Source organism: Bos indicus x Bos taurus, chromosome 4, assembly GCF_003369695.1.
Source record: "Bos indicus x Bos taurus breed Angus x Brahman F1 hybrid chromosome 4, Bos_hybrid_MaternalHap_v2.0, whole genome shotgun sequence".
NCBI classification, from domain to species: domain Eukaryota; kingdom Metazoa; phylum Chordata; class Mammalia; order Artiodactyla; family Bovidae; genus Bos; species Bos indicus x Bos taurus.
In genome coordinates this window covers 14,114,565-14,142,482 of record NC_040079.1, presented here as the reverse complement: position 1 = coordinate 14,142,482, position 27,918 = coordinate 14,114,565, and the positions used below count along the sequence as shown (strand labels likewise).

Sequence of the window (27,918 nt, the reverse complement as noted above, 5' to 3'; positions counted from 1 at the left end):
AAGAGAAGAAAAACGCCATGTTATGGGCATATGGGAACATGGGGACAGTGATCACCTCACACCCACCATTTGCTGAGGGGCTGTGCGGGACTGGGAAGGGCATAGAGCAGCCAGCCCTGGGTCCAAGCAAGGGGTCCAGGGGACAAGGGCAGCCTGCAGGGACACAGAGCAGTGACATCATAGGCAAATGCTCCAATCAGGGAAGCAGGAGGATCAGCAGTTACCCCCTCACCCAGGAGCCCCAGCCCCAGCTAGCAGTGGTCCTGGGTTCCTGATGCTGCCATGGGCTCCAGGCTCCTCTGCTGTGTGACTCTCTGCCTCCTGGGAGCAGGTGAGTCCTAGACACCGTGTGGGAGCTTCTGAGATATTCCCATGGGAGGAATGTCTCAAATAAAAACAGAACATTTTTCATTTGCCCTAAAGTCTGCACCTCCCTCCATGTCCCTCCTACATCTGAATTCCTTTGTGACAATACATCACCCTGTGCTGGGCGCCCAGCTTCTCTCCACCAAGAGAGGTGGGTCACAGTCTTGAGGGGGCTCTGCTTGCTCCCTGCCCTGCACCAACATGGGAAGCAGGGCCTCCTGCGAACATGAAGAAGCTGTACCCACATTTGGCTGGTGGACCGTCTGTCAGTGACTCGATTAGAAATAGACCAAACAGATTTCTCAAATGTTGATGAGCCTGCAGTGAGTTTCGGAGCAGAGACCTGGAAAATCATGGTAGGTGGAGGGACAATCTCAGGACTGTGGTCAGTTATGCAGAAATGGAACCTGGAAGTCCTACTGGGACACATGAGTTAAAGAGGGCGACAGGAAGCCAGAAGGATTTCCACAAGATTTAAACTACAGATATATGCAGATAAATAGAAGTAATACATGTATCAATGTGAATTATCTCTGGATTAGAACACACACAAAATTTAATCAGTTTTACAGAAGAGTTTCATCAACTTGTACAGCTTATGTCCATTGATCTGGATGGGGCTCCGGGTTGTGAACTTATCCCTCAGATTCACTTATGATTTGAGCCTCTGGGGAAGGGGCGTGGCGCCCTGAGTGATAGGTTGGCTCTGGGGCCTGGCAGGGAGAGTGACATTTCAGAAGGACTCCTGGAGAGCCCCTTTCCCCTCTCATCCACACTCAGACCAGAGGGCCCTATGCCTGCCCCACCCCCGGCATGAGCCCCTGCCTCCTGGGCTGTGTGGTCTTCTGTCTCCTGCAGGCAGGTGAGTCCTGGGGAGCAGGGTCCCCTTCGGGGTCCCAGCACTAAGCCTGTCCGCTGTGACTGCAGCATGGGTCCTCCTTCTCCACAGGGGCGGTCCATGCTGGTGTCTCTCAGTACCCCAGATTTCAGGTCGTGAGGAGAGGACTGAACGAGACACTGACATGTACTCAGGATCTGAGCTTTAGCTATATGTACTGGTACCGACAAGACCCAGGACACGGGCTGAGGCTGATCCATTACTCAGTTATCCCTCCCGACATGGGGAGAGGAGCCGTGCCCTAGGGCTACAGTGTCCCCAGACCAAGCACAGAGAACTTCCCTCTCAGGCTGGAGTCTGCCAACCGCTCCCAGACATCTGTGTACTTCTGCACCTGCGGTTATCCACAGCGCTGCACGGCCACCTCCTCTCTGTGCAAAAAGATAAGGGAAGCCCTGCATGCTGAAAGTCGGAGAGCCCCTTGCAGGCTTCTCACACGCGGAACCTTGGAACCCAGGGCCACATGCCTGCAGTGTGACACCGAGTGTGCAGTCTCATATCATGTCCTGGTACATGGACGTTAAATGTAGTGGACCGTTGGTTTTTTTTTTCAAGTTTTATAACTTTAAAACTAAATGGATTAATATATATAATCTCTGTATATAAATCTATTACCTAGAATTAGTAATAATTTATATAGAAAGTCTAGAAATATCTGGATCTGATTAATCAGATGGGTCTAAGGAATGCAGTGTCCCAGGCTGTATTCGCCTGAGCTCAGCATAGTGTCTGTATTGAAGGTCTGTGTGATTCCACCTCAGCATTCTACTGTCAGTGCAATTAGTTTCTTCTTAATGGAAGTGTTGGTTTCTACAGGCTTTTACCTCCAGAGGCTAAGAGGAAATTGAAGATCAATCTTAAGTCAGCCAGCTTGGGAAGACAGTAGAACAAGTGTGTGTTGTGTGTGAGTGTGTGTTCAGGGTGTGGGGTATTTACGTTCTTGCTTTAGACAGAAGGCACAGATCCATGAGACTGTGGACCATTGGCCACTAGGAGGCACTGTGGGCCCACGGCAAGCAGGGGGTCCTGGGAGGGGTGGAGACTCACCCTGGGGAGGGCAGCTTTAAAGACCTTAGCCACATGCCTGAATGAGAAAGCAGGTTTGAGTTCCCTGAGGTCCTGAGGTTCCAGGATACTTGGAACCAGTACAGACTCCTCGATGCCCAGAAAAGCGGGAATGTGCCTGGATCCTCAGGATGTGCCCAGGAGATGGTCTCCAGGAGCTGCAAGGGAAGTGGAGGTGAAGGGGTTGGAGTAGATGGTGAGGGCTTGGTGATTGTCAGTTGATTGCCTGGTGATTACCTGCCAGGTGAGTGCCTGGCTGCGTGTCAGGCAGGGGCAGGCAGGGGACAACAAGGTATGCTGTGGGCACTGGGGACATTGGATTGGTGCACCCTTCACACCCACCCCTTGCTCAGGGGCTGTGAAGGGCAGGAAGGGCATAGAGGGCTCCCGTTTGTCCTGGCAAGGGGCCCAGGGGACAGGGCAGCCTGCAGAGGCACAGAGCAGTGACGTCATAGACAAATGCTCCAATCAGGGAAGCAGGTGGGTCAGCACTCTGCACCAATCACCCAGGAGCCCCCTCCCCAGCCAGCAGCTGTCTTGGGTTCCTGATGCTGCCATGGGCTCCAGGCTCCTCTGCTGTGTGACCTCTTCTTTCTGGGAGCAGGTGAGGCCTGGACACAGTGTGGGAGCTTCTGAGATGTCTTTGCATCCCTGAGATAGAAGCCTGGCGAGAGGGCTGCAGCAGGAGGCTTCCGTGTACTCTGCCTTAAGCTTTCTTATCTCCTCCCCAACAGGCCTGGTGGATTCTGAAATCACCCAGACCCCCAAATACCTGGTCAAATCAAGAAAGCAGCAAGTGACGCTGAGATGTTCCCCTGACTCTGGACACCTCTCTGTGTACTGGAACCAACAGCCCTGGGCCAGGGCCCCCAGTTCCTTGTTCAGTATTTCAGCAGAATGTGAGAGGAGAATCAAACCTATCAGGGCGATTCTCAGGTCAACAGTTCAGTGACTCTAGCTCTGAACTGAGCTTGAGCTCCTTGGAGCTGAAAGACTCAGCCGTGCATCTCTGTGCCAGCAGCCAAGACACAGGCCTGCATGATTAGGTGCCTCTGGAACAAAAACATCCTGCCCCATCTCAGAAAGTAGTGTGAGGGTATCAGTTGCCAGCCAACCAGGCCTAAGTCCTGGTAGAGCAGATAGCCTTTCCCAGACATTCATGTCCTGATATGTTTTAATGCTCCCAAAGATCATGCAAGATAAGTATTATTTTAACTCTTTACCCATCTGAGGGGGAGTGGCTTGCCCAGATCTCATACTTCATAAGTATCAGAACAAGGAATCAGACTCACGTCTGTTCTTGTCACTGTGGTCCTCGCCCCCATTGTATGATTCTCCCATAAAACAAACAAACATATATATACATATATATATGTATATATATAAATCATTTAAAGAATTTGACTCACATAGTTGTTAATAGTGATAAGTCTAAGGTCTAGAAGCTGGGCTCATGTTATTAGCGACCTAAGAAGAGCTGATGTTTAAATTCAAAGGCTGTTAGGCAGGAAGAAGTGATAGTCTAGTGAAGGCCATCAGCTGGATAATTCTCTCCTACCTAGGAAAGGTTTAGGGTTTTTGTTCTATTGATTTCTTCATCTCATCGGATGAGACGTACTACATTATGGAAGTTCATCTGCCTTACCAATAAAGATGTTCATCTAATCTGATTTTAAAATCTATTGATAACTTTTCACATATTTATCTCTCACCAAGACATCCTCATGGGGACATTCAGAACAATGTAGAACTAAATATCTGTGGCCTAGTCAAGGTGACACATTAAATTAGTCATCCCAACAACTTCCAGGCTTGCCTAGGAAGCATGAAGTCCCTGGCACATAACAGGACTCTGGATTTCCTGATTCCCTTTGTTAATCTCTGACAGCCTCTTCCACCATTTCTTAGATGCAAAGATAGAGATGGACACATTTTGCCTCCAGCTGAGGCCTTTAGAAATCACAAGGGTGAAAATATTTCTGCCTGTTGATTTAGTGCTCGAAATTAGCCAGAGCATGTGACATACATCCCTCCTCAGGCATGTTAAAATCAACTTTACTGATGTATGGATTGTAGTTGACTCTTGAACAATGTGCTGTTTAGGAGCACTGAGTAACCCCCAACCCTGCAGTTAGAAATCTGCATATAACTTCACATACTTAGGAATGAAGAATTATCTCTGGAATACAACACACTTAAAGTTGTAAACTGTTTATAGAAAGGACACAACAAGTCATAAGGCTCAAGTCCATTGATCTGGATGCGTTGTTTCTGTTTTGAACTGTTCACTCAGATTCATTTCAGATTTGAGCCCCTGGGGGAAGAGGCGTGGCCCCTGAGTGACAGGTTGGCTGTGGGGCCTGGCAGGGACAGTGAAATCTCCCAAGGCCTCCCTGGAGCGCCCCACTTCCTCTCATCCACACTCAGACCAGAGGGCCCTCCGCCTGCCCCGCCCCCGCCATGAGCCCCTGCCTCCTGGGCTGTGTGGTCTTCTGTCTCCTGCAGGCAGGTGAGTCCTGGGGGCAGGGGCCCCTTGGGGCTGCCAGCACTAAGCCTGTCCGCTGTGACTACAGCATCGATCCTCCTTCTCCACAGGGGCGGTCCATGCTGGTGTCACTCAGGACCCCAGATTCCAGGTCGTGAGGACAGGACAGAACGCGACACTGACATGTACTCAGGATCTGGGTCATGACTGCATGTACTGGTACCGACAAGACTTGGGACATGGGCTGAGGCTGATCCATTACTCAGTTGGTGCTCCTGACACGGTTAAAGGAGACATACCCGAGGGTTACAGCGTCTCCAGACCAAGCACAAAGGACTTCCCTCTCACGCTGGAGTCTGCCAACCACTCCCAGACATCTGTGTACTTCTGTGCCAGCAGTTACTCCACGGTGCTGCACGGCCACCTCCTTTCTGTGCAAAAAAGCAGATGAGGGTCCTGCAGCCTGGAACCTGGGGAGCCCCTTACAGGCTCCTAGCACCTGGAGACTCGGAGCCCACAGACACATACTGGCAGCATAGCCAGCGATGTTTGATCTTCCTGGCACGGACCTGACAACAGGGCCTCGTAGACATGTGTCCACCCTCACTCTCTGTCTTTTCACTCTAGCTGCCATGAGAGCCTAAAGATGCTACCCAACTCTGACTGCTAGTCATCAGTCTGAACATGAGGCCTCCAGGAGGGAATGATGTCGGGAAATCAGATACATCTAGACCCTCTTGTCTCTCCCCGGGCACCGCATGCCTGTCACTATGGAAGGTTCTCCCCAAGGCTGGCCCTTGAGTGGTCTCTGCTCTTGTCCAGCTTCCCCAGATGTGGGCCTTTCTCTCCCACCTTCCTGGCCCTCGTTCCCACCCTGCTCCTCCCTCATCTGGTCATGTCCTTGCCCATCACCTTCTAATGATCTCTAAGTGGGCGTGTTTGAGTAGGTCCTTTGGGGTCCTCAAAGAGAATGCAACCTCAGTTAATTATTAATCATCCAAAATTCCTTGGTCCTCCCTGAGGAGGAGAGACAAGCTGTGTGTGTATGTATTCTCCACCATTGCCTGTCTTTAGCATCTAAATAGCCTAGACCCTGATGCTGGAAAGACTGAAATCAAGAGGAGAAGGGGGTGGCAGAGCAAGAGGTGGTTAGATAGCATCACCGACTCAACAGACATGAATTTGAGCAAACTGTGTGAGATAGTGAAGAACAGGGGAGCCTGGGATGCTGCATGGCATGGGGTTTCAATGAGTTGGACTCAAGTTATCAACTGAAGAACACCACCACCGACAAAAGCTAACCCAAGTTTGTAGCATCTCCCTCATCACAATCTTCTAAAAGTCAAAGTACTAAATATTTCCTGCACGAGCACATTTCTTTTCTCTTGAAATACAAAATCATGAATCAGCTATGGCAGGCTGGTTTGTGTGTTTGTGTTTCTAATTGTGTGTGTGTTCTTTAGAAAAACAAAGCAAGCAAAGACAGTTCTTTCGGCAAACAGTGAAATATTTTCTAATATGAACACATCCCACGACTATTAACATGGGCAGACAATCTTGGTTTCCACACATAGAGCACATGGGGACGCTGTGCAGCTGAGAAACTCCACAAGTTTCTGGGGCAGAGCAAGCAGGCAGAGCTAGTGCCTAGGACCAGGAGGCTTAAGAAAAAGCTTTATTTGCTGTTTTTATCTCTAGAAGCCTTACTAGGATAGGCACTATTTTGCAGGCTTGCTGTCCCAGCTGGGAGCCATGAAGTTCAACTATGCAGTGCTGAGGGAGCCCTGAGGTTGCAGCAAAAGTGAAGGGTATGGAGCTGGGAGGTAGTAGGAAAGAGAAACAGAAAAGAGCAAAACCTGCCTGAAGAGAAAAGCAAAGGAGCCATGGGGAAGGGCGTCGATCATAAACCCAGCCTCGCCTAGACCAGCAGTCCACCTCACAGGTCATCTAAGAGACTTTGTAGGACAGAGCAGGGTTCCTGTATCAGCGACCTGGAATGAGAGGTCAGATTCCTGGGAACCAGCAGAGGCAGTGACATCAGAACAGTGACGTCACTGCCTCACCTCCAGTCAGAGGAAGGAGGCCCAGAACCCCAGCTCTCAGAGAAGCAGAGCTCTGAGCAAGGAGTCGCCTACCGGCTCTGCCCCTCCTGCCATGGGCTGCAGCCCCGTCTGCTGTGTGGCTCTGTGTCTCCTGGCAGCAGGTGGGTCCTTGGCACAGCGGGGAATCCGTGTTCCTGGCCTGACGCTGCCTGAATCCAAGGCACCATCGGGTTCTCTCTCACGTTCTTTCTCAGCCCCAGTCTTCTTCCCCCACAGGCCTTGTGGATTCTGAAGTCACCCAAACCCCGAGATACCTGATTAAAGCAAGAGGACAGCGAGGGACCCTGAGATGCTCCCCTGTCTCTGGACACCTCTCTGTGTCCTGGTACCAACAGGCCCTGGGCCAGGGCCCCAAGTTCCTCGTTGAGTATTACAGGCAGGAAGTGAGTGGAGAAGCACAGCTCCCGGATCGATTCTCAGTAAAACAGTTTAGTGACTTTCGCTCCGAGCTGAACTTGAGCTCCTTGGAGCTGACAGACTCAGCCATGTATCTCTGTGCCAGCAGCCAAGACACAGCCCTGCATGATCAGGTGCCTCTGGGACAAAAACACTCCTGCCCCAGCTCAGGAAGTGGCTGTGAGGGTGACTGCTGCCTGTCAGGCCTAGATAGATCCGATAGACTCTCCCAGATGTTCTTCCTCTGCTGTGTTTTAATGCTTCCAAAGATCATGCTAGGTAAGAATTATTTTACCTGTTTATACATCTGAGGGGAAGTGACTTGTCCACATCTTATATGTCATTACTTTCAGATCAAGGAATTTAATTCAAGCCTGTCCTCATTACCTGTGGTCTTTGCCCCCATAAAACTGTCCCCCCCATAGAATAAATAATACACAGAAACACACACACACACGCACACATACACACACATACTCACGTACATGTTTTAAAGCAATCGGCTGACATAGTTGTGAAGGCTGGTAAGTCCAAAAGCTGCAAGCAGGTCTGGTGCTACTAGAGACTGAGGGGAGCTGATGTTTAAGTCCTAAAGCAGAAGGACTAACGGTCCAGTGTGAAGGCCATCGGCTGACAATTATCTCTTACTTGGGGGAGGATCAGTGTTTTCGTCTCTTCATCTCTTCACCTGGTTTCATGAAGGCCACCGACATTATGGAAGGTCATCTGCTTTATGAACTAAAATGTTTATTAAAATATACCTATTCATACTTTGCAAGTGAAGTCGCTCAGTCGCTCACTCTTTGTGACCCAATGGACTGTAGCCCACGAGGCTCCTCCATCCATGGAATTTTCTAGGCAAGAGTACTGGAGTGGGTTTCCATTTCCTTGTCCAGCGGAAAGTATTATGGGTAAAGAAGTTCTTGAAAGCATGTGAGCACCAAATCCATGTCAGGGACTATCCTATCTGGAGATGGGTGGTTTGGAAAATGACCATCCAAAGGTCTTCCCTGCTGCTACAGGCTTTTTTTTTTAAATTATTTATTCACGTTCATAAATTTCTTTTCTCGTGCACACATTCTGTGAAGTGATTCTATGATGCTATTTTGACAGGAAGTCCTCATCTCCTAGGAAATTCCTTTGAGGTACCATGTGACACAGATAGCAAGGCCTCCTGTTCTCACACTGGTGGTGGGACTGAGCAGACAACCAGCAGCAGCAATTTGGTGAGAGATCATTTCATGTCAGGAGAAGGCTTGCCTTGGATTTGACCCCAGTGTCTGAGTCACAGGAGTTGAACTAAAAAGTCCCCCTTTCTGTAGTGGCCTGGCCTGGGCACTAGTCTCCTGGGCTGTGGGTCCCACTGTCTCTTGGACCAGAGACATTCTGAGCACAGGTGTGGATCCCATGGACTTGCCAGGCTCCAATTGTAGGCTTGTTTTTGTGGCTACAACATTGAGCTCATTCGTTGCTTCTGACCTTAGCTTCTGTGATTTTATCTCTGAGGCCCCAGGAATGGTTAGTCCCCCAGACCCTAGACGTGCGATCGGGTTTCATGGAAACCAGCTCATCAGGAGGTCACTGGGGTCACCCACTCAGGACCAGGTGCATGATATTCAGGTTCAGAAATTATTGAGAATTTGAAAATCACAGCAGCAGAGCTTGGCAGCTAGTGCAGGGTCCTTCCAAGTGTGAGGTTTGTGCATGAGATACAGTCTGGGGCTCTAGAATATCTGGTACTGAATGGCTGCCCCACTTCACAAGGAAGTACCCCCATGCAATAATGTCTCACGTAAAATTGGAGCATTTTTCCTTTACTCCGGGGTGAGCCATCTCTCCCGACATCCCTCCCACGTCTGTACTCCTTTGTGCCCACATGTCATCCGTGGTGCTGGGCAACCAGCTTCTCTCCTCAAAGAAAGCTGGGTCACAGGCCGGAGGTGGTTGGGCTTGCTGCTCCCCAACTCGTCAACTCAAGAAGCACATGCTCAGGTGGACATGAAGGAACTGAGCCTGCATGTGACAGGCACCGAGCCTGGTGAGCTGCAGTCCAGGGGGTCGAGAAGAGTCAGACACTACTGATCGACTTCACTTTCACTTTTTACTTTCATGCATTGGAGAAGGAAATGGCAACCCTCTCCAGTGTTCTTGCCTGGGAATCCCAGGGACGGGGGAACCTGATGGGCTGCCGTCTCTGGGGTTGCACAGACTCGAACACAATTGAAGTGACTTAGCAGTAGCAGCAGCAGCTATCAGTCAGTGAATTAATAAGAAAGAGAGCCCAAGAATATTTCAAGTGTTGATGAGCCTGCCCTAAGGTTAGGGAACCAGATCCAGAGTCATTGTGGGTGGAAGGACATGAACTGGACTGTTGTCAATTAAACACAATAGAAACATGAGGGATTATTTGGGACACGTGAGTCATAAAGGGCAGCAGGAAGCCCTGAGGATTTTCCTTGAAATTCAAAACTACAGAAATAATAAACTACAGATCACTAAACTGAATGTATGTAATAATGAACAGCTAGTTCTGGAATAAAGTATATATAAGGTTGTGAAGAGTTTTATGGAAAATTTACAACAAATATAAGGCTTATGTTCATTGAGCTGATGGGTCTCCCTGTTGTGAGCTGTTCAGTTCAGTTCAGTCGCACAGTCGTGCCCGATGCTTTGTGACGCCATGGACTGAAGCACGTCAGGCTTTCCTGTCCATCACCAACTCCTGGAGTTTATTCAAACACATGTCCATCGAGTAGGAGATGCCATCCACCATCTTATTCTCTGTTGTCCCCTTCTCCTCCCGTCTACAATCTTGCCCAGCATCTGGGTCTTTTCAATGGGTCAGTTCTTCGCATCAGGTGGCCAAAATATTGGAGTTTTAGCTTCAGCATCAGTACTTCCAATGAATATTCAGGACTGATTTCTTTAGGATGGACTGCTTGGATCTCCTTGCAGTTCAAGGGACTTTCCAGAGTCTTCTCCAACACCACAGTTCAAAAGCATCAATTCTTTGGTGCTCAGCTTTCTTTATATTCCAACTCTCAAGTTAAACATGACTACTGGAAAAACCATAGCTTTGACAAGACAGACCTTTGTTGGCAAAGTAATGTCTCTGCTTGTTAATATGCTGTCTAGGTCAGTCCCATGTGAAACCATAGCTTTGACAAGACGGACCTTTGTTGGCAAAGTAATGTCTCTGCTTGTTAATATGCTGTCTAGGTCAGTCCCATGTCAGTCCCCTGAACAGTTCACTCACGTTCATTTCTGATTTGAGCCTCCGGGGGAAGGGGCGTGGCTCCCCTGAGTGACAGATTGGCTCTGGGGCCTGGCAGGGACAGTGACATCTCAGAAGGACTCCCTGGAGAGCCCCTCTCCCCTCTCATGCACACTAAGAGCAGAGGGCCCTCCGCCTGCCCCACCCCTGCCATGAGCCCCTGCCTCCTGGGCTGTGTGGTCTTCTGTCTCCTGCAGGCAGGCGAGTCCTGGGGGGCAGGGTCCCCTTAGGAGTGCCAGCACTAAGCCTGTCCACTGTGACTGCTGCATGGGTCCTCCTTCTCCACAGGGGCAGTCCATGCTGGTGTCACTCAGGACCCCAGATGCCAGGTCGTGAAGACAGGACAGAAGGCTACACTGAAATGTAGTCAGGATCTGGGTCATGACCGCATGTACTGGTACCGACAAGACCCGGAACACGGGCTGAGGCTGATCCATTACTCAGCTGCTGCTCCCACCACAGAGAAAGGAGACATGCCCGAGGGCTACAGTGTCTCCAGACTAAGCACAGAGAACTTCCCTCTCACGTTGGAGTCCGCCAACCGCTCCCAGACATCTGTGTACTTCTGTGCCAGCAGTTACTCCACGGAGCTGCATGGCCACCTGATCTCTGTGCAAAAAGACAGGGGGTCCACGTGCAAGCTCCTAGCACCGGGAACCTCACAGTCTTGGGGACCATGTGCCAGCTCTGTGACCCTGGATGGGTTTCCTGGACAGGCCTGGATCTGACCCCAGGGACTCAGAGACACGTGTCCACGATCCGTCTATGTCTTTCCTTTGCATCCTCCCTGGATGCAGTTTGGACTGGATCAGTTCTGACTAGTTCTGACTCTTATGCATCAGCCTAAGATCTCCAGAAGGAAAGAATATTAGTAAATCAGATATATCTAGACCCTCTTGTCTCTCCCAGCACCTCATTGCTGTCTGTCTGGAAGTTTCTCCCACAGCCTAGCTCTCAAGTGCTCCCTGCTCTTGCCCACCAGAGGGGCGGGTCTTTCCTCCTTTACTGCCTTGGCCTCAGCTCCCCTGCCCTCTCCGCTCCAGACACACTGCTCTGCCCTCATCTGGGTCATGTCCCTTCCTGACACAGGGAGCTTTGTAACCACGTGTAAGCGGGCGTGTTTGAGCAAGCTCTTGGGGTCATCAAAGAGGAAACAACCTCAGTTAATTGGAAACCATCCAAAATCCCTTGGGAGTCCATTCCCAGGAGGAAGACAGGCTGGGTGTGTGTGTTCTCCCTTCCTGCCTCTCTTTCTTAGCATCTCAATTATCCTGGACCAGGTTTCTATCATTTCCCTCAGATAAATCTTCTCAAAGTCAAAGTATTTCCTCGATGGTATCTTTTTATATCAAGATTTTACAAATTCATAGGAAATAAATGCCTCATAAAGCCTCTTAATTAATTGTACCTGCTAGAATTTGGTAATGCTTAATTTAAATATGAAATCTGGAAATGTATGGATCTGATTAATGAGAAAGAGGGCTGGAATACAGTGTCCAGGCTGGCTTCATTTGAGATCATGAGAGCGCTTATTTCTATTGCCTGTATTACTCCATTTTAGCTACTTACTGTCACTGTAGTGGTGAAGCAGTTATCTCCTTCTTAGTAGAAATGTCTGATTGTACAGAGTTTTACCTCCACAGGCTAAGCCTAGACTTGAAATCAGCCCTAATTCATCCTGGTGGGAAGGCAGCAGATAAGGGTGTGTGTGTGTGTGTGTGTGTGTGTGTGTGTGTGTAGGGGTTGAAAGTGTAGAGTGTGGGGAATTTGTATTCTTGTTTTAGATGGAAGGCACAGAGCCATGAGACCATGGGCCACTAGGAGGCACTGTGGGCCCATGGTAAGCAGGGTGTGCTGGGAGGGGTTGAGAGTCACCCTGGAGAGGGCAGCTTAGGGGAACCTTGGCTACATGCCTGCATCAGGGAGCAGGTTTGAGTTCCGTGAGTGGTCTAGACACAGACTCCTCACTGCCCAGTGGAGTGGGGACGTTCCTCGAGCCTCAGGATGTGTCCAGGGGGCCGTCTCCTGGAGCAGCATGGGAAGTGGAGGGTGAGGGATTAGTGACGCCTGGGTGATGAGTGTCAGGCAGGGACAGGAAGAGAAGAAAAAGCCATGTGATGGGCATATGGGGACATGGGGACAGTGCTCACCTCACACCCACCCTTTGCTGAGGGGCTGTGCCGGACAGGGAAGGGCATAGAGGAGCCAGCCCTGGGTCCTGGCAAGGGGTTCAGTGGACAAGGGCAGCCTGCAGAGACACAGAGCTGTGACGTCATAGGCAAATGCTCCAATCAGGGAAGCAGGAGGGTCAGTATTTACCCCCTCACCCCAGGAGCCCCGCCCCCAGCCAGCAGTGGTCCTGGGTTCCTGATGCTGCCATGGGCTCCAGGCTCCTCTGCTGTGTGACTCTCTGCCTCCTGGGAGCAGGTGAGTCCTGGACACAGTGTGGGAGCTTCTGAGATGTCTTTGCCCCCCTGAGATAGAAGCCTGTCAATGAGGGCTACAGCAGGAGGCTTCCCCTGTTCTCTGCCCTCAGCTTCCTTGTCTCCTCCCCAACAGGCCTGGTGGATTCTGGAGTCACCCAGACTCCCAAGTACCTGATCAAATCAAGAAAACAGCAAGTGACTCTGAGATGTTCCCCTGAGTCTGGACACCTCTCTGTGTTCTGGTACCAACAGGCCCTGGGCCAGGGCCCCCAGTTCCTTGTTCAGTATTATGATGGGAAAGTGTATCAAAAAGGAAACATATCAGATCGGGTCTCAGGAAAACAGTTCAGTGATGCTGCCTCTGAGCTGAGCCTGACCCCCTTGGAGCTGACAGACTCAGCCGTGTATCTCTGTGCCAGCAGCCAAGACACAGCCCTGCATGATCAGGCGCCTCTGGGACAAAAACAGTCCTGCCCCAGCTCAGGAAGTGGTGCCCGTGTGTCAGCTGCCAGCCTGCCAAGCCCAGTCCTGGTGGAGCGATAGACTTTCCCAGACATTCACTTCTTGGTGTGTTTTAATGCTCACTGAAGTCATCAAGATAAGTATTATTTTAACTGTTTGTACATCTGAGGGTCGTGAGTTGCCCAGATCTCATACTTCGTAAGTGTTACAGCGAGCATCCCGGCTCAAGTGTGTTCTCAACACCAGTGGTCCCTCGCTCATGGAACTATCTCTGTACAAGCAAATTACATATACCTGTTGTGTTGTGTGGAACAAGATACAGTTTGGGGCTCTGTGATATGAACTGTTACTCAATGAATGGCAGCCACACTTCACAAGGAGGTATTCCCATGAGAGGAATGTCTCAAATAAAAACTGAGCATTTCTCATTACCCTGGCGTTTGCACCTCCCTCCACGTCCCTCCTGCATCAGTATTCCTTTGCGCCAAAATGTCATCCTGTGCTGGGCACCCAATTCTCTCCACCCAGAAAGGTGGGTCACCGGCCTGAATGGGCTCTGCTTGCTCCCTCTCCCCAACACGGGAATCACGGGCTGCCTTGAACATGAGGGAGCTGTACCTGCATTTGACTGGTGGACCGTCTGTCACTGAATTGATTAGAAGCAGACCAAACAAATTCCTCAAATGTTGATGAGCCTGTGATGAGGTTGGGAGCAGAAACTTGGAGAAGCATGGTAGGTGGAGGGACAGTCTCAGGACTGCGGTCAATGTTGCAGAAATGGAGCCTTGAAGTACTGCTGCTGCTGCTGCTAAGTCGCTTCTGTCGTGTCCAACTCTGTGTGACCCCATAGACGGCAGCCCACCAGGCTCCCCCATCTCTGGGATTTGCCAGGCAAGAACACTGGATTGTGGTGCCACTGCCTTCTCCCTTTTGAAGTGCTCTTGGGACACATATCATAAAGGGCAGCAGGACACCAGAAGGATTCCCCAGGATTCAAAACTCCAGAAATATGTAGATAAATACAAGTAATATACACGTTAATGAAGATTTATCTCTGGACTAGAACATACAAATCGTTTAATCACTTTAACATTTATGGAAAAAAGCTTTAACACATACAGAAAGGTTACAGCAATGTGTGAGGCTTTTGTCCGTTATCTGGATGGGTGTCCGGGTTATGAACTTATCTCTCAGGTTCATTTCTGATTTGATTCTCTGGGGGAAGGGGTGTGGTGCACTGAGTGACAGATTGGCTCCGGGGCCTGGCAGGGACAGTGACATCTCAGAAGGCCTCCCTGGAGCGCCCCTCTCCCCTCTCATCCACACACACACCAGAGGGCCCTCTGCCTGCCCCGCCCCCGCCATGAGCCCCTGCCTCCTGGGCTGTGTGGTCTTCTGTCTCCTGCAGACAGGTGAGTCCTGGGGGGCAGGGTCCCCTTCGGGGTGCCAGCACTAAGCCTGTCTGCTGTGACTGCAGCATCGGTCCTCCTTCTCCACAGGGGCAGTCCATGCTGGAGTCACTCAGGACCCCAGATTCCAGGTAGTGAGGAGAGGACAGAGCGCGACACTGAAATGTACTCAGGATCTGGGTCATGACCGCATGTACTGGTACCGACAAGACCTGGGACACGGGCTGAGGCTGATCTATTACTCAGCTGGTGTGCGCTCTAGCGAGCCAGGAGACGTGCCCGACGGGTACAGTGTCTCCAGATCAAACACAGAGAACTTTCCTCTCACACTGAAGTCTGCCAACCGCTCCCAGACATCTGTGTACTTCTGTGCCAGCAGTTACTCCACGGTGCTGCACGGCCACCTGCTTTCTATGCAAAAAAGCAGATGAGGGCCCTGCAGCCTGGATCCTGGGGAGCCCCTTGCAGGCTCCTAGCACCTGGACACTCGGAGCCCACAGACACATACTGGCAGCATAGCCAGCGATGTTTGATCTTCCTGGCACGGACCTGACAACAGGGCCTCGTGGACATGTGTCCACCCTCACTCTCTGTCTTTTCACTCTAGCTGCCACGTGAGCCTAAAGATGCTTCTCAGCTCTGACTGCTAGTCATCAGTCTGAACATGAGGCCTCCAGGAGGGAATGATGTAGGGAAATCAGATACATCTAGACCCTCTTGTCTCTCCCCGGGCACCGCATGCCTGTCACTATGGAAGGCTCTCCCCCAGGGTGGCTCTTGAGTGGTCTCTGCTCTTGTCCAGCTTCCCCAGATGTGGGCCTTTCTCTCCCACCTTCCTGGCCCTCGTTCCCACCCTGCTCCTCCCTCATCTGGTCATGTCCTTGCCCATCACCTTCTAATGATCTCTAAGTGGGCGTGTTTGAGTAGGTCCTTTGGGGTCCTCAAAGAGAATGCAACCTCAGTTAATTATTAATCATCCAAAATTCCTTGGTCCTCCCTGAGGAGGAGAGACAAGCTGTGTGTGTATGTATTCTCCACCATTGCCTGTCTTTAGCATCTAAATAGCCTAGACCCTGATGCTGGAAAGACTGAAATCAAGAGGAGAAGGGGGTGGCAGAGCAAGAGGTGGTTAGATAGCATCACCGACTCAACAGACATGAATTTGAGCAAACTGTGTGAGATAGTGAAGAACAGGGGAGCCTGGGATGCTGCATGGCATGGGGTTTCAATGAGTTGGACTCAAGTTATCAACTGAAGAACACCACCACCGACAAAAGCTAACCCAAGTTTGTAGCATCTCTCTCATCAAAATCTTTGAAAAGTCAAGTATTAAATATTTTCTGCATGAGCACATTTCTTTTCTCTTGAAATACAAAAGTATAAATCAGCCATGGCAGGCTGGTTTATGTGTTTGTGCTTCTAATCTTGTGTGTGTTTTTTAGAAAAACAAAGCAAACAAAGACACAGTTCTTTCGGCAAACAGTGAAATATTTTCTGATATGAACACATCCCATGACTATTAAATCTGGGCAGACAATCTTGGTTTCCATGCATAGGCCACATGGGGATGCTATGGAACTGCCGTACTCCACAAGTTTCTGGGGCAGAGCAAGCAGACAGAGCTAATGCCTGGGACCAGGAGGCTTAAGAGAAAGCTTTATTTGGTGTTCTTATCTCTAGAAGCCTTACTAGGATAGGCACTAATTTGCAGGCTTGCAGTCCCAGCTGGGAGCCATGAGTTCCCTTAGCCATGAAGTGCTGAGGGAGCCCTGAGGTTGCAGTAAAAGTGAAGGGTATGGAGCTGGGAGGTGGTAGGAAAGAGAAAAAACCTGCCTAAAGAGAAAAGCAAAGGAGACATGGGGAAGGGCATCGAGCATAAACCCAGCCTCGCCTAGACCAGCAGTCCAGCTCACACGTCATCTAAGAGACTTTGTAGGACAGAGCAGGGTTCCTGGATTAGCGACCTGGAATGAGAGGTCAGATTCCTGGGAACCAGCAGAGGCAGTGACATCAGAGCAGTGACGTCAGTTCCTCACCTGGAATCAGAGGAAGGAGGCCCAGAACCCCAGCTCTCAGAGAAGCAGAGCTCTGAGCAAGGAGTCGCCTACCGGCTCTGCCCCTCCTGCCATGGGCTGCAGCCCCGTCTGCTGTGTGGCTCTGTGTCTCCTGGCAGCAGGTTGGTCCTTGGCACAGCGGGGAATCTGTGTTCCTGGTCTGACTTTGCCTGAATCCAAGGCACCATCGGGTTCTTTCCCACGTTCTTTCTCAGCCCCAGTCTTCTTCCCCCACAGGCCTTGTGGATTCTGGAGTCACCCAAACCCCGAGATACCTGATTAAAGCAAGAGGACAGCGAGGGACCCTGGGATGCTCCCCTGTCTCCGGACACCTCTCCGTGTCCTGGTACCAACAGGCCCTGGGCCAGAGCCCCGAGTTCCTCATTCAGTATTACAGGCAGGAAGTTAGGGGAGAAGCACAGCTCCCGGATCGATTCTCAGGAAAACAGTTTAGTGACTTTCACTCTGAGCTGAACTTGAGCTCCTTGGAGCTGACGGACTCAGCCGTGTATCTCTGTGCCAGCAGCCAAGACACAGCCCTGCATGATCAGGTGCCTCTGGGACAAAAACACTCCTGCCCCAGCTCAGGAAGTGGCTGTGAGGGTGACTGCCTGCCTGTCAGGCCTAGATAGATCCGATAGACTCTCCCAGACGTTCTTCCTCTGCTGTGTTTTTATGCTTCCAAAGATCATGCTAGGTAAGAATTATTTTACCTGTTTATACATGAGGGGAACTGACTTGCCCAGATCTTGTATGTCATTCCTTATAGAGCAAGGAATTTGTCTCAAGTCTGTCCTCATCACTTGTGGTCTTTGCCCCCATAAAACTGTCCACCACAAAGAATAAATAACACACACACACACGCACACATACACACACATACTCACATACGTATTTTAAAGCAATCGGCTCACATAGTTGTTAAGACTGGTAAGTCCAAAAGCTGCAAGCGGGTCTGGTGCTACTGGAGACTGAGGGGGAGCTGATGTTTAAGTCCAAAAGCAGAAGAACTAACGGTCAAGTGTGAAGGCCATCAGCTTACAATAATCTCTTACTTGGGGGAGGATCGGTGTTTTCATCTATTCATCTCTTCACCTAGTTTCATGAAGCCCACCAACATTATGGAAGGTCATCTGTTTATGAAATAAAATATTAATCTATTCTATTATTAAAATATACCTATTCACACGTTAACTTTTCCAAAAACACCCCCTTAGGAGCATCCAGAAAAATAAAGCTAAATACCCATGGAAGAGTCAAGTTTCCAGTCAGTCTGGTCTGACTCTGTGCGACCCCTGGACCTGAGCACTCCAGCCTCCCTGTCAGTCACCAACTCCCAGAGTTTATCCAAACGCATATCCATTGAGATGGTGATGCCATCCAAACATTTCATCCTCTGTCATCCCCTTCTCCTCCTGTCTTGAATCTGGCCCAGCATCAGGGTCTTTTCAAATGCGTCAGTTCTTCCCATCAGGTGGCCAAAATGTTGGAGTTTGAGCTTCAGCATCAGCCCTTCCAATGAATATTCAGGAGTGATTTCCTTTAGGATGGACTGCGTGGATCTCCTTACAGTCCAAGTGACTCTCAGGAGTCTTCTCAAACACCACAATTCAAAAGCATCAATTCTTTGTATAGTCCAACTCTCACATCCATACATGACTATTGGAGAAACCATAGCTTTGACTAGACGGAACTTTGTTGGTAAAGTAATGTCTCTGCTTTTTCATATGCTGCCTAGGTTGATCATATGTGAACTGTTCACTTAGGTTCATTTCTGATTTGAGCCTCTGGGGGAAGAGGCGTGGCCCCCTGAGTGACAGGTTAGCTCTGGGGTATGGCAGGGGCAGTGACCTCTCAGAGAGAACCCCTCTGGAGCACGCCTCTCCCTCTCATCCACACTCAGGGCAGAGGACCCTCCGCCTGCCCTGCCCCCGCCATGAGCCCCTGCCTCCTGGGCTGTGTGGTCTTCTGTCTCCTGCAGGCAGGTGAGTCCTGGGGGGCAGGGTCCCCTTCAGGGTGCCGGCACTAAGCTTGTCCACTGTGACTGCAGCATCGGTCCTCCTTCTCCACAGGGGCAGTCTATGCTGGTGTCTCTTAGGACCCCAGATACCAGGTCGTGAGGAGAGGACAGAGCACGACACTAACATGTACTCAGGATCTGGATCATAACTCTATGTACTGGTACCGACAAGACCCAGGACACGGGCTGAGGCTAATCCATTACTCAGCTGGGCCTCCCAGCACGGAGAAAGGAGACATGCCCGACGGGTACACGGTGTCCAGATCAAGCAAAGAGAATTTTCCTCTCACACTGGAGTCTGCCAACCCCTCCCAAACATCTGTGTACTTCTGTGCCAGCAGTTACTCCATGGCGCTGCACGGCCACCTGCTCTCTGTGCAAAAAGACAGAGTCCCACGTGCAGGCTCCTAGCACCAGGGGCGTCAGAGCCCTGGGACCACGTGCCAGCACTGTGACCCTGGATGTGTGATATGAACAGGCCTGGATCTGACCCCAGGGACTCGGGGACACATGTCCACCATCAGTCTCTGTCTTTCCTTTGCGTTCTCCCTGGATGCAGTTCGGACTGCATCCAGTTCTGACTAGTTCTGACTCTTCCTCATCAGCTTAAGACCTCCAGAAGGGAAGAATATTAGTAAATCAGATGTATCTAGACCCTCTTGTCTCTCCCAGCACCTCATTGCTGTCTGTCTGGAAGTTTCTCCCACAGCCTAGCTCTCAAGTGCTCCCTGCTCTTGCCCACCAGAGAGGCGGGTCTTTCCTCCCTTACTGCATTGGCCTCAGCTCCCCTGCCCTCTCTGCTCCAGACACACTGCTCTGCCCTCATCTGGGTCATGTCCCTTCCTGACACAGGGAGCTTTGTAACCACGTGTAAGTGGGCGTGTTTGAGCAAGCTCTTGGGGTCATCAGAGAGAAAACAACCTCAGTTAATTGGAAACCATCCGAAGTCCCTTGGGAGTCCATTCCCAGGAGGAGAGACAGGCTGGGTGTGTGTTTTCTCCCTTCCTGCCTCTCTTTCTTAGCATCTCAATTATCCTGGACCAGGTTTCTACCATTTCCCTCAGAGATATCTTCTCAAAGTCAAAATATTTCCTTCATGGTATCTTATTATATCAAGATTTTACAAGTTCATAGGAAATAAATATGTTAATACACCTAAAACCTCTTCATAAAATGCACCTGCTAGAATTGGGTCATGCTAAATTTAAATATGAAATCTGGAAATGTATGGATCTGCTTAATCAAAAGGAGGTCTGGAATACAGGTGTCCAGGCTGGCTTCATTTGAGATCATGGAGCGCTTATTGTATTGCCCAAATTACTCCATTTTCCGAGAAGGCACTGGCAACCCACTTCAGTACTCTTGCCTGGAGAATCCCAGGGACGGAGGAGCCTGATGGCTGCCGTCTATGGGGTCGCACAGAGTCGGACACGACTGAAGCGATTCAGCAGCAGCATTACTCCATTTTAGCTGACTATTGTCACTGGAGTGGTGCAGGAATTCCTGCCTTCTTAGTAGAAATGTCTGATCATACAGTGTTTTACCTCCACAGGTTAAGACTAGACTTGAAGATCAACCCTAATTCAGCCATGCTGGGAAGGCAGCATATGAAGGGTGTGTGTGTGTGTGTGTGTAGGGGTTGAAAGTGTGGAGTGTGGGGAATTTGTATTCTTCTTTTAGATGGAAGGCACAGATCCATGAGACCATGGGCCACTAGGAGGCACTGTGGGCCCATGGTGAGCAGAGTGTGCTGGGAGGGGTTGAGAGTCACCCTGGAGAGGGCAGCTTAGGGGAACCTTGGCTACATGCCTGCATCAGGGAGCAGGTTTGAGCTCCCTGAGTGGTCCAGACACATGGACCCAGCACAGACTCCTCACTGCCCAGGGGAGTGGGGACGTTCCTCGAGCCTCAGGATGTGTTCAGGGGCCGTCACCTGGAGCAGCATGGGAAGAAGAGGGTGAGGGATTAGTGTGGCTGGTGAGGGCTGGGTGATGAGTGTCAGGCAGTGACAGGAAGAGACGAAAAAGCCATGCTATGGGCATATGGGGACATGGGGACAGTGCTCACCTCACACCCACCCTTTGCTGAGGGGCTGTGCGGGACAGGGAAGGGCATAGAGGAGCCAGCCCTGGGTCCTGGCAAGGGGTCCAGTGGACAAGGGCAGCCTGCAGAGACAGAGAGCAGTGACGTCATAGGTAGATGCTCCAATCAGGGAAGCAGGAGGGTCAGCACTTACCCTCTCAACCCAGGAGCCTCGCCCCCAGCTAGCAGTAGCCCTGGGTTCCTGATGCTGACATGGGCTCCAGGTTCTTCTGCTGTGTGACCCTTTTTGGGAGCAGGTGAGTCCTAGACACAGTGTGGGAGCTTCTGAGATATTCCCATGGTAGGAATGTCTCAAATTAAAACAGAACATTTTTCATTTGCCCTGATGTCTGCACCTCCCTCCAAGTCCCTCCTACATCTGAATTCCTTTGTGACAATACATCACCCTGTGCTGGGCGCCCAGCTTCTCTCCACCAAGAGAGGTAGGTCCCAGTCTTGAGGGGGCTCTGCTTGCTCCCTGCCCTGCACCGACATGGGAAGCAGGGCCTCCTGGAACATGAAGAAGCTGCACCCACATTTGGCTGGCGGACCGTCTGTCAGTGACTCGATTAGAAATAGACCAAACAGATTTCTCAAATGTTGATGAGCCTGCAGTGAGTTTGGGAGCAGAGACCTGGACAAACATGGTAGGTGGAGGGACAATCTCAGGACTGTGGTCAGTTATGCAGAAATGGAACCTGGAAGTCCTACTGGGACACATGAGTTAAACAGGGCAACAGGTAGCCAGAATGATTTCCACAAGATTTAAACTACAGATATATGCAGATAATTAGAAGTAATACATGTATCAATGTGAATTATCTCTGGACTAGAACACACACAAAATTTAATCAGTTTTACAGAAGAGTTTCATCAACTTGTACAGCTTATGTCCATTGATCTGGATGGGGCTCTGGGCTGTGAACTTCTCTCTCAGGTTCACTTATGATTTGAGCCTCTGGGGAAGGGGCGTGGCGCCCTGAGTGATAGGTTGGCTCTGGGGCCTGGCAGGGAGGGTGACATTTCAGAAGGACTCCTTGGAGAGCCCCTCTCCCCTCTCATCCACACACACACCAGAGGGCCCTCCGCCTGCCCCACCCAGCCATGAGCCCTTGCCTCCTGGGCTGTGTGGTCTTCTGTCTCCTGCAGGCAGGTTAGTCCTGGGGGGCAGGGTCCCCTTCGGGGGTGCCAGCACTAAGCAGGTCCGCTGTGACTGCAGCATTGATCGTCCTTCTCCACAGGGGCGGTCCATGCTGGTGTCTCTAAGGACCCCATATTCCATGTCGTGAGGAGAGGACAGAGCGCGACACTGACATCTACTCAGGATCTGAGCTTTAGCTATATGTACTGGTACCAAAAAGACCCAGGAAACGGGCTGAGGCTGATCCATTACTCAGTTATCCCTCCCTCCATGGAGAAAGGAGCCGTGCCCGAGGGCTACAGATTCTCCAGACCAAGCACAGAGAACTTCCCTCTCACGCTGGAGTCCGCCAACCGCTCCCAGACATCTGTGTACTTCTGCACCTGCGGTTATCCACAGCGCTGCACGGCCACCTCCTCTCTGTGCAAAAAGATAAGTGAAGCCCTGCATGCTGAAATTCAGAGAGCCCCTTGCAGGCTTCTCACACGCAGAACCTTGGAACCCAGGGCCACATGCCTGCAGTGTGACACTGAGTGTGCACTCTCATATCACGCCCAGCTACATCGACGTTAAATGTAGTGGACAGTTGTTTTTTTTTATTTCAGTTTTATAACTTTAAAACTAAATGGGTTAATATATATAATCTCTGTATATAAATCCGTTACCTAGAATTAGTAATAATTTATATAGAAAGTCTAGAAATATCTGGATCTGATTAATACGAGGGGTCTACGGAATGCATTGTCCCAGGCTGTGTTCCCCTGAGCTCAGCAGAGTGTGTGTATTGAAGGTCTGTGTGATTCCCCTTAGCATACTACTGTCAGTGCAATTATTGTCTTCTTAATGGAAATGTTGGTTTCTACAGGCTTCTACCTCCAGAGGCTAAGAGGGAATTTGAAGATCAATCTTAAGTCAGCCAACTTGGGAAGGCAGTAGAACAAGTGTGTGTGTGTGTGTGTGTGTGTGTGTGTGTGTGTGTGTGTGTGTGTTCAGGGTGTGGGGTATTTACATTCTTGCTTTGGCAGAAGGCACAGATCCATGAGACTGTAGACCATTGGCCACTAGGAGGCACTGTGGGCCCAAGGCAAGCAGGGGGTCCTGGGAGGGGTGGAGAGTCACCCTGGGGAGGACAGCTTTAAAGACCTTAGCTACATGCCTGAATGAGAAAGCAGGTTTGAGTTCCCTGAGGTCCTGAGGTTCCAGGATACTTGGAACCAGTACAGACTCCTCGCTGCCCAGAAAAGCGGGAATGTGCCTGGATCCTCAGGATGTGCCCAGGAGACGGTCTCCAGGAGCTGCAAGGGAAGTGGAGGTGAAGGGGTTGGAGTGGATGGTGAGGGCTTGGTGATTGTCAGCTGATTGCCTGGTGATTACCCGCCAGGTGTGTGCATGGCTGCGAGTCAGGCAGTGGCAGGCAGGGGACAACAAGGTATGCTGTGGGCACTGGGGACATTGGGATGGTGCACCCTTCACACCCACCCCTTGCTCAGGGGCTGTGAAGGGCAGGAAGGGCATAGAGGGCTCCCGTTTGTCCTGGCAAGGGGCCCAGGGGACAGGGCAGCCTGCAGAGGCACAGAGCAGTGACGTCATAGACAAATGCTCCAATCAGGGAAGCAGGTGGGTCAGCACTCTGCACCAATCACCCAGGAGCCTCCTCCCCAGCCAACAGCTGTCTTGGGTTCCTGATGCTGCCATGGGCTCCAGGCTCCTCTGCTGTGTGACCTCTTCTTTCTGGGAGTAGGTGAGGCCTGGACACAGTGTGGGAGCTTCTGAGATGGCTTTGCATCCCTGAGATAGAAGCCTGGCGATGAGGGCTGCAGGAGGAGGCTTCCCTGTGCTCTGCCTTAAGCTTTCTTATCTCCTCCCCAACAGGCCTGGTGGATTCTGAAATCACCCAGATCCCCAGATACCTGATCAAATCAAGAAAGCAGCAAGTGACGCTGAGATGTTCCCCTGACTCTGGACACCTTTCTGTGTACTAAAACCAACAGTTCCTCGTTCAGTTCCTCGTTCAGTATTTCAACAGAATGTGAGAGGAGAATCAAACCTATCAGGGCGATTCTCAGGTCAACAGTTCAGTGACTCTAGCTCTGAACTGAGCTTGAGCTCCTTGGAGCTGAAAGACTCAGCCGTGCATCTCTGTGCCAGCAGCCAAGACACAGGCCTGCATGATTAGGTGCCTCTGGAACAAAAACATCCTGCCCCATCTCAGAAAGTAGTGTGAGGGTATCAGTTGCCAGCCAACCAGGCCTAAGTCCTGGTAGAGCAGATAGCCTTTCCCAGACATTCATGTCCTGATATGTTTTAATGCTCCCAAAGATCATACAAGATAAGTATTATTTTAACTCTTTACCCATCTGAGGGGGAGTGGCTTGCCCAGATCTCATACTTCATAAATATCAGAACAAGGAATCAGACTCACGTCTGTCCTTGTCACTGTGGTCCTCGCCCCCATTGTATGATTCTCCCATAAAACAAACAAACATATATATACATATATATATATGTATATATATAAATCATTTAAAGAATTTGACTCACATAGTTGTTAATAGTGATAAGTCTAAGGTCTAGAAGCTGGGCTCATGTTATTAGCGACCTAAGAAGAGCTGATGTTTAAATTCAAAGGCTGTTAGGCAGGAAGAAGTGATAGTCTAGTGAAGGCCATCAGCTGGATAATTCTCTCCTACCTAGGAGATGTTTAGGGTTTTTGTTCTATTGATTTCTTCATCTCATTGGATGAGACCTACTACATTATGGAAATTCATCTGCCTTACCAATAAAGATGTTCATCTAATCTGATTTTAAAATCTATTGATAACTTTTCACATATTTCTCTCTCACCAAGACATCCTCATGGGGACATTCAGAACAATGTGGAACTAAATATCTGTGGCCTAGTCAAGGTGACACATTAAATTAGTCATCCCAACAACTTCCAGGCTTGCCTAGGAAGCATGAAGTCCTTGGCACATAACAGGACTCTGGATTTTCTGATTCCCTTTGTTAATCTCTGACAGCCTCTTCCACCATTTCTTAGATGCAAAGATAGAGATGGACACATTTTGCCTCCAGCTGAGGCCTTTAGAAATCACAAGGGTGAAAATATTTCTGCCTGTTGATTTAGTGCTCGAAATTAGCCAGAGCATGTGACATACATCCCTCCTCAGGCATGTTAAAATCAACTTTACTGATGTATGGATTGTAGTTGACTCTTGAACAATGTGCTGTTTAGGAGCACTGAGTAACCCCCAACCCTGCAGTTAGAAATCTGCATATAACTTCACATACTTAGGAATGAAGAATTATCTCTGGAATACAACACACTTAAAGTTGTAAACTGTTTATAGAAAGGACACAACAAGTCATAAGGCTCAAGTCCATTGATCTGGATGCGTTGTTTCTGTTTTGAACTGTTCACTCAGATTCATTTCAGATTTGAGCCCCTGGGGGAAGAGGCGTGGCCCCTGAGTGTCAGGTTGGCTGTGGGGCCTGGCAGGGACAGTGAAATCTCGCAAGGCCTCCCTGGAGCGCCCCACTTCCTCTCATCCACACTCAGACCAGAGGGCCCTCCACCTGCCCCGCCCCCGCAATGAGCCCCTGCCTCCTGGGCTGTGTGGTCTTCTGTCTCCTGCAGGCAGGTGAGTCCTGGGGGGCAGGGTCCCCTTCGGGGTGCCAGCACTAAGCCTGTCCGCTGTGACTGCAGCATCGGTCCTCCTTCTCCACAGGGGCGGTCCATGCTGCTGTCACTCAGAACCCCAGATTCCAGGTCGTGAGGACAGGACAGAACGCGACACTGACATGTACTCAGGATCTGGGTCATGACCGCATGTACTGGTACTGACAAGACTTGGGACACGGGCTGAGGCTGATCCATTACTCAGTTGGTGCTCCCGACACGGTTAAAGGAGACATACCCGAGGGTTACAGCGTCTCCAGACCAAGCACAAAGGACTTCCCTCTCACGCTGGAGTCTGCCAACCACTCCCAGACATCTGTGTACTTCTGTGTCAGCAGTTACTCCACGGAGCTGCACGGCCACCTGATCTCTGTGCAAAAAGACAGGGGGTCCACGTGCAAGCTCCTAGCACCGGGAACCTCACAGTCTTGGGGACCATGTGCCAGCTCTGTGACCCTGGATGGGTTTCCTGGACAGGCCTGGATCTGACCCCAGGGACTCAGAGACACGTGTCCACGATCCGTCTATGTCTTTCCTTTGCATTCTCCCTGGAAGCAGTTTGGACTGGATCAGTTCTGACTAGTTCTGACTCTTATGCATCAGCCTAGGATCTCCAGAAGGAAAGAATATTAGTAAATCAGATATATCTAGACCCTCTTGTCTCTCCCAGCACCTCATTGCTGTCTGTCTGGAAGTTTCTCCCACAGCCTAGCTCTCAAGTGCTCCCTGCTCTTGCCCACCAGAGGGGCGGGTCTTTCCTCCTTTACTGCCTTGGCCTCAGCTCCCCTGCCCTCTCCGCTCCAGACACACTGCTCTGCCCTCATCTGGGTCATGTCCCTTCCTGACACAGGGAGCTTTGTAACCACGTGTAAGCGGGTGTGTTTGAGCAAGCTCTTGGGGTCACCAAAGAGGAAACAACCTCAGTTAATTGGAAACCATCCAAAATCCCTTGGGAGTCCATTCCCAGGAGGAAGACAGGCGGGCTGTGTGTGTTCTCCCTTCCTGCCCCTCTTTCTTAGCATCTCAATTATCCTGGACCAGGTTTCTATCATTTCCCTCAGATACATCTTCTCAAAGTCAAAGTATTTCCTTGATGGTATCTTATTATATCAAGATTTTACAAATTCATAGGAAATAAATGCCTCATAAAGCCTCTTAATTAATTGTACCTGCTAGAATTTGGTAATGCTTAATTTAAATATGAAATCTGGAAATGTATGGATCTGATTAATGAGAAAGAGGGCTGGAATACAGTGTCCAGGCTGGCTTCATTTGAGATCATGAGAGCACTTATTTCTATTGCGTGTATTACTCCATTTTAGCTACCTACTGTCACTGTAGTGGTGAAGCAGTTATCTCCTTCTTAGTAGAAATGTCTGATCGTACAGAGTTTTACCTCTACAGGCTAAGCCTAGACTTGAAATCAGCCCTAATTCATCCTGGTGGGAAGGCAGCAGATAAGGGTGTGTGTGTGTGTGTATGTGTGTGTGTGTGTGTGTAGGGGTTGAAAGTGTAGAGTGTGGGGAATTTGTATTCTTGTTTTAGATGGAAGGCACAGAGCCATGAGACCATGGGCCACTAGGAGGCACTGTGGGCCCATGGTAAGCAGGGTGTGCTGGGAGGGGTTGAGAGTCACCCTGGAGAGGGCAGCTTAGGGGAACCTTGGCTACATGCCTGCATCAGGAAGCAGGTTTGAGTTCCCTGAGTGGTCTAGACACAGACTCCTCACTGCCCAGTGGAGTGGGGAAGTTCCTCGAGCCTCAGGATGTGTCCAGGGGGCCGTCTCCTGGAGCAGCATGGGAAGTGGAGGGTGAGGGATTAGTGACGCCTGGGTGATGAGTGTCAGGCAGGGACAGGAAGAGAAGAAAAAGCCATGTGATGGGCATATGGGGACATGGGGACAGTGCTCACCTCACACGCACCCTTTGCTGAGGGGCTGTGCAGGACAGGGAAGGGCATAGAGGAGCCAGCCCTGGGTCCTGGCAAGGGGTTCAGTGGACAAGGGCAGCCTGCAGAGACACAGAGCTGTGACGTCATAGGCAAATGCTCCAATCAGGGA

The 27,918-nt window shown here is 50.4% G+C and overlaps 1 pseudogene and 5 gene segments (V, D, J or C); all 6 read left to right on the top strand.

Annotated features, from left to right (window-relative positions):
• Positions 1 to 592: 592 nt before the first annotated feature.
• On the top strand, positions 593 to 5,386 carry LOC113890869. The segment is given in 3 exon segments: positions 593 to 631; positions 1,147 to 1,228; positions 4,925 to 5,386. Coding segments are annotated over 3 exon segments (462 nt in total).
• Positions 5,387 to 10,738: 5,352 nt separating this feature from the next.
• On the top strand, positions 10,739 to 11,314 carry LOC113890868. The segment is given in 2 exon segments: positions 10,739 to 10,787; positions 10,875 to 11,314. Coding segments are annotated over 2 exon segments (489 nt in total).
• A 1,615-nt stretch (positions 11,315 to 12,929) lies between these two features.
• On the top strand, positions 12,930 to 13,796 carry LOC113891114. The segment is given in 2 exon segments: positions 12,930 to 13,013; positions 13,146 to 13,796. Coding segments are annotated over 2 exon segments (459 nt in total).
• Positions 13,797 to 16,974: 3,178 nt separating this feature from the next.
• On the top strand, positions 16,975 to 17,718 carry LOC113891113. The segment is given in 2 exon segments: positions 16,975 to 17,059; positions 17,175 to 17,718. Coding segments are annotated over 2 exon segments (444 nt in total).
• A 4,425-nt stretch (positions 17,719 to 22,143) lies between these two features.
• LOC113890867 lies at positions 22,144 to 24,162 on the top strand. The segment is given in 3 exon segments: positions 22,144 to 22,192; positions 22,281 to 22,616; positions 24,053 to 24,162. Coding segments are annotated over 3 exon segments (495 nt in total).
• A 1,610-nt stretch (positions 24,163 to 25,772) lies between these two features.
• LOC113890866 lies at positions 25,773 to 26,348 on the top strand (annotated as a pseudogene).
• Positions 26,349 to 27,918: the final 1,570 nt, after the last annotated feature.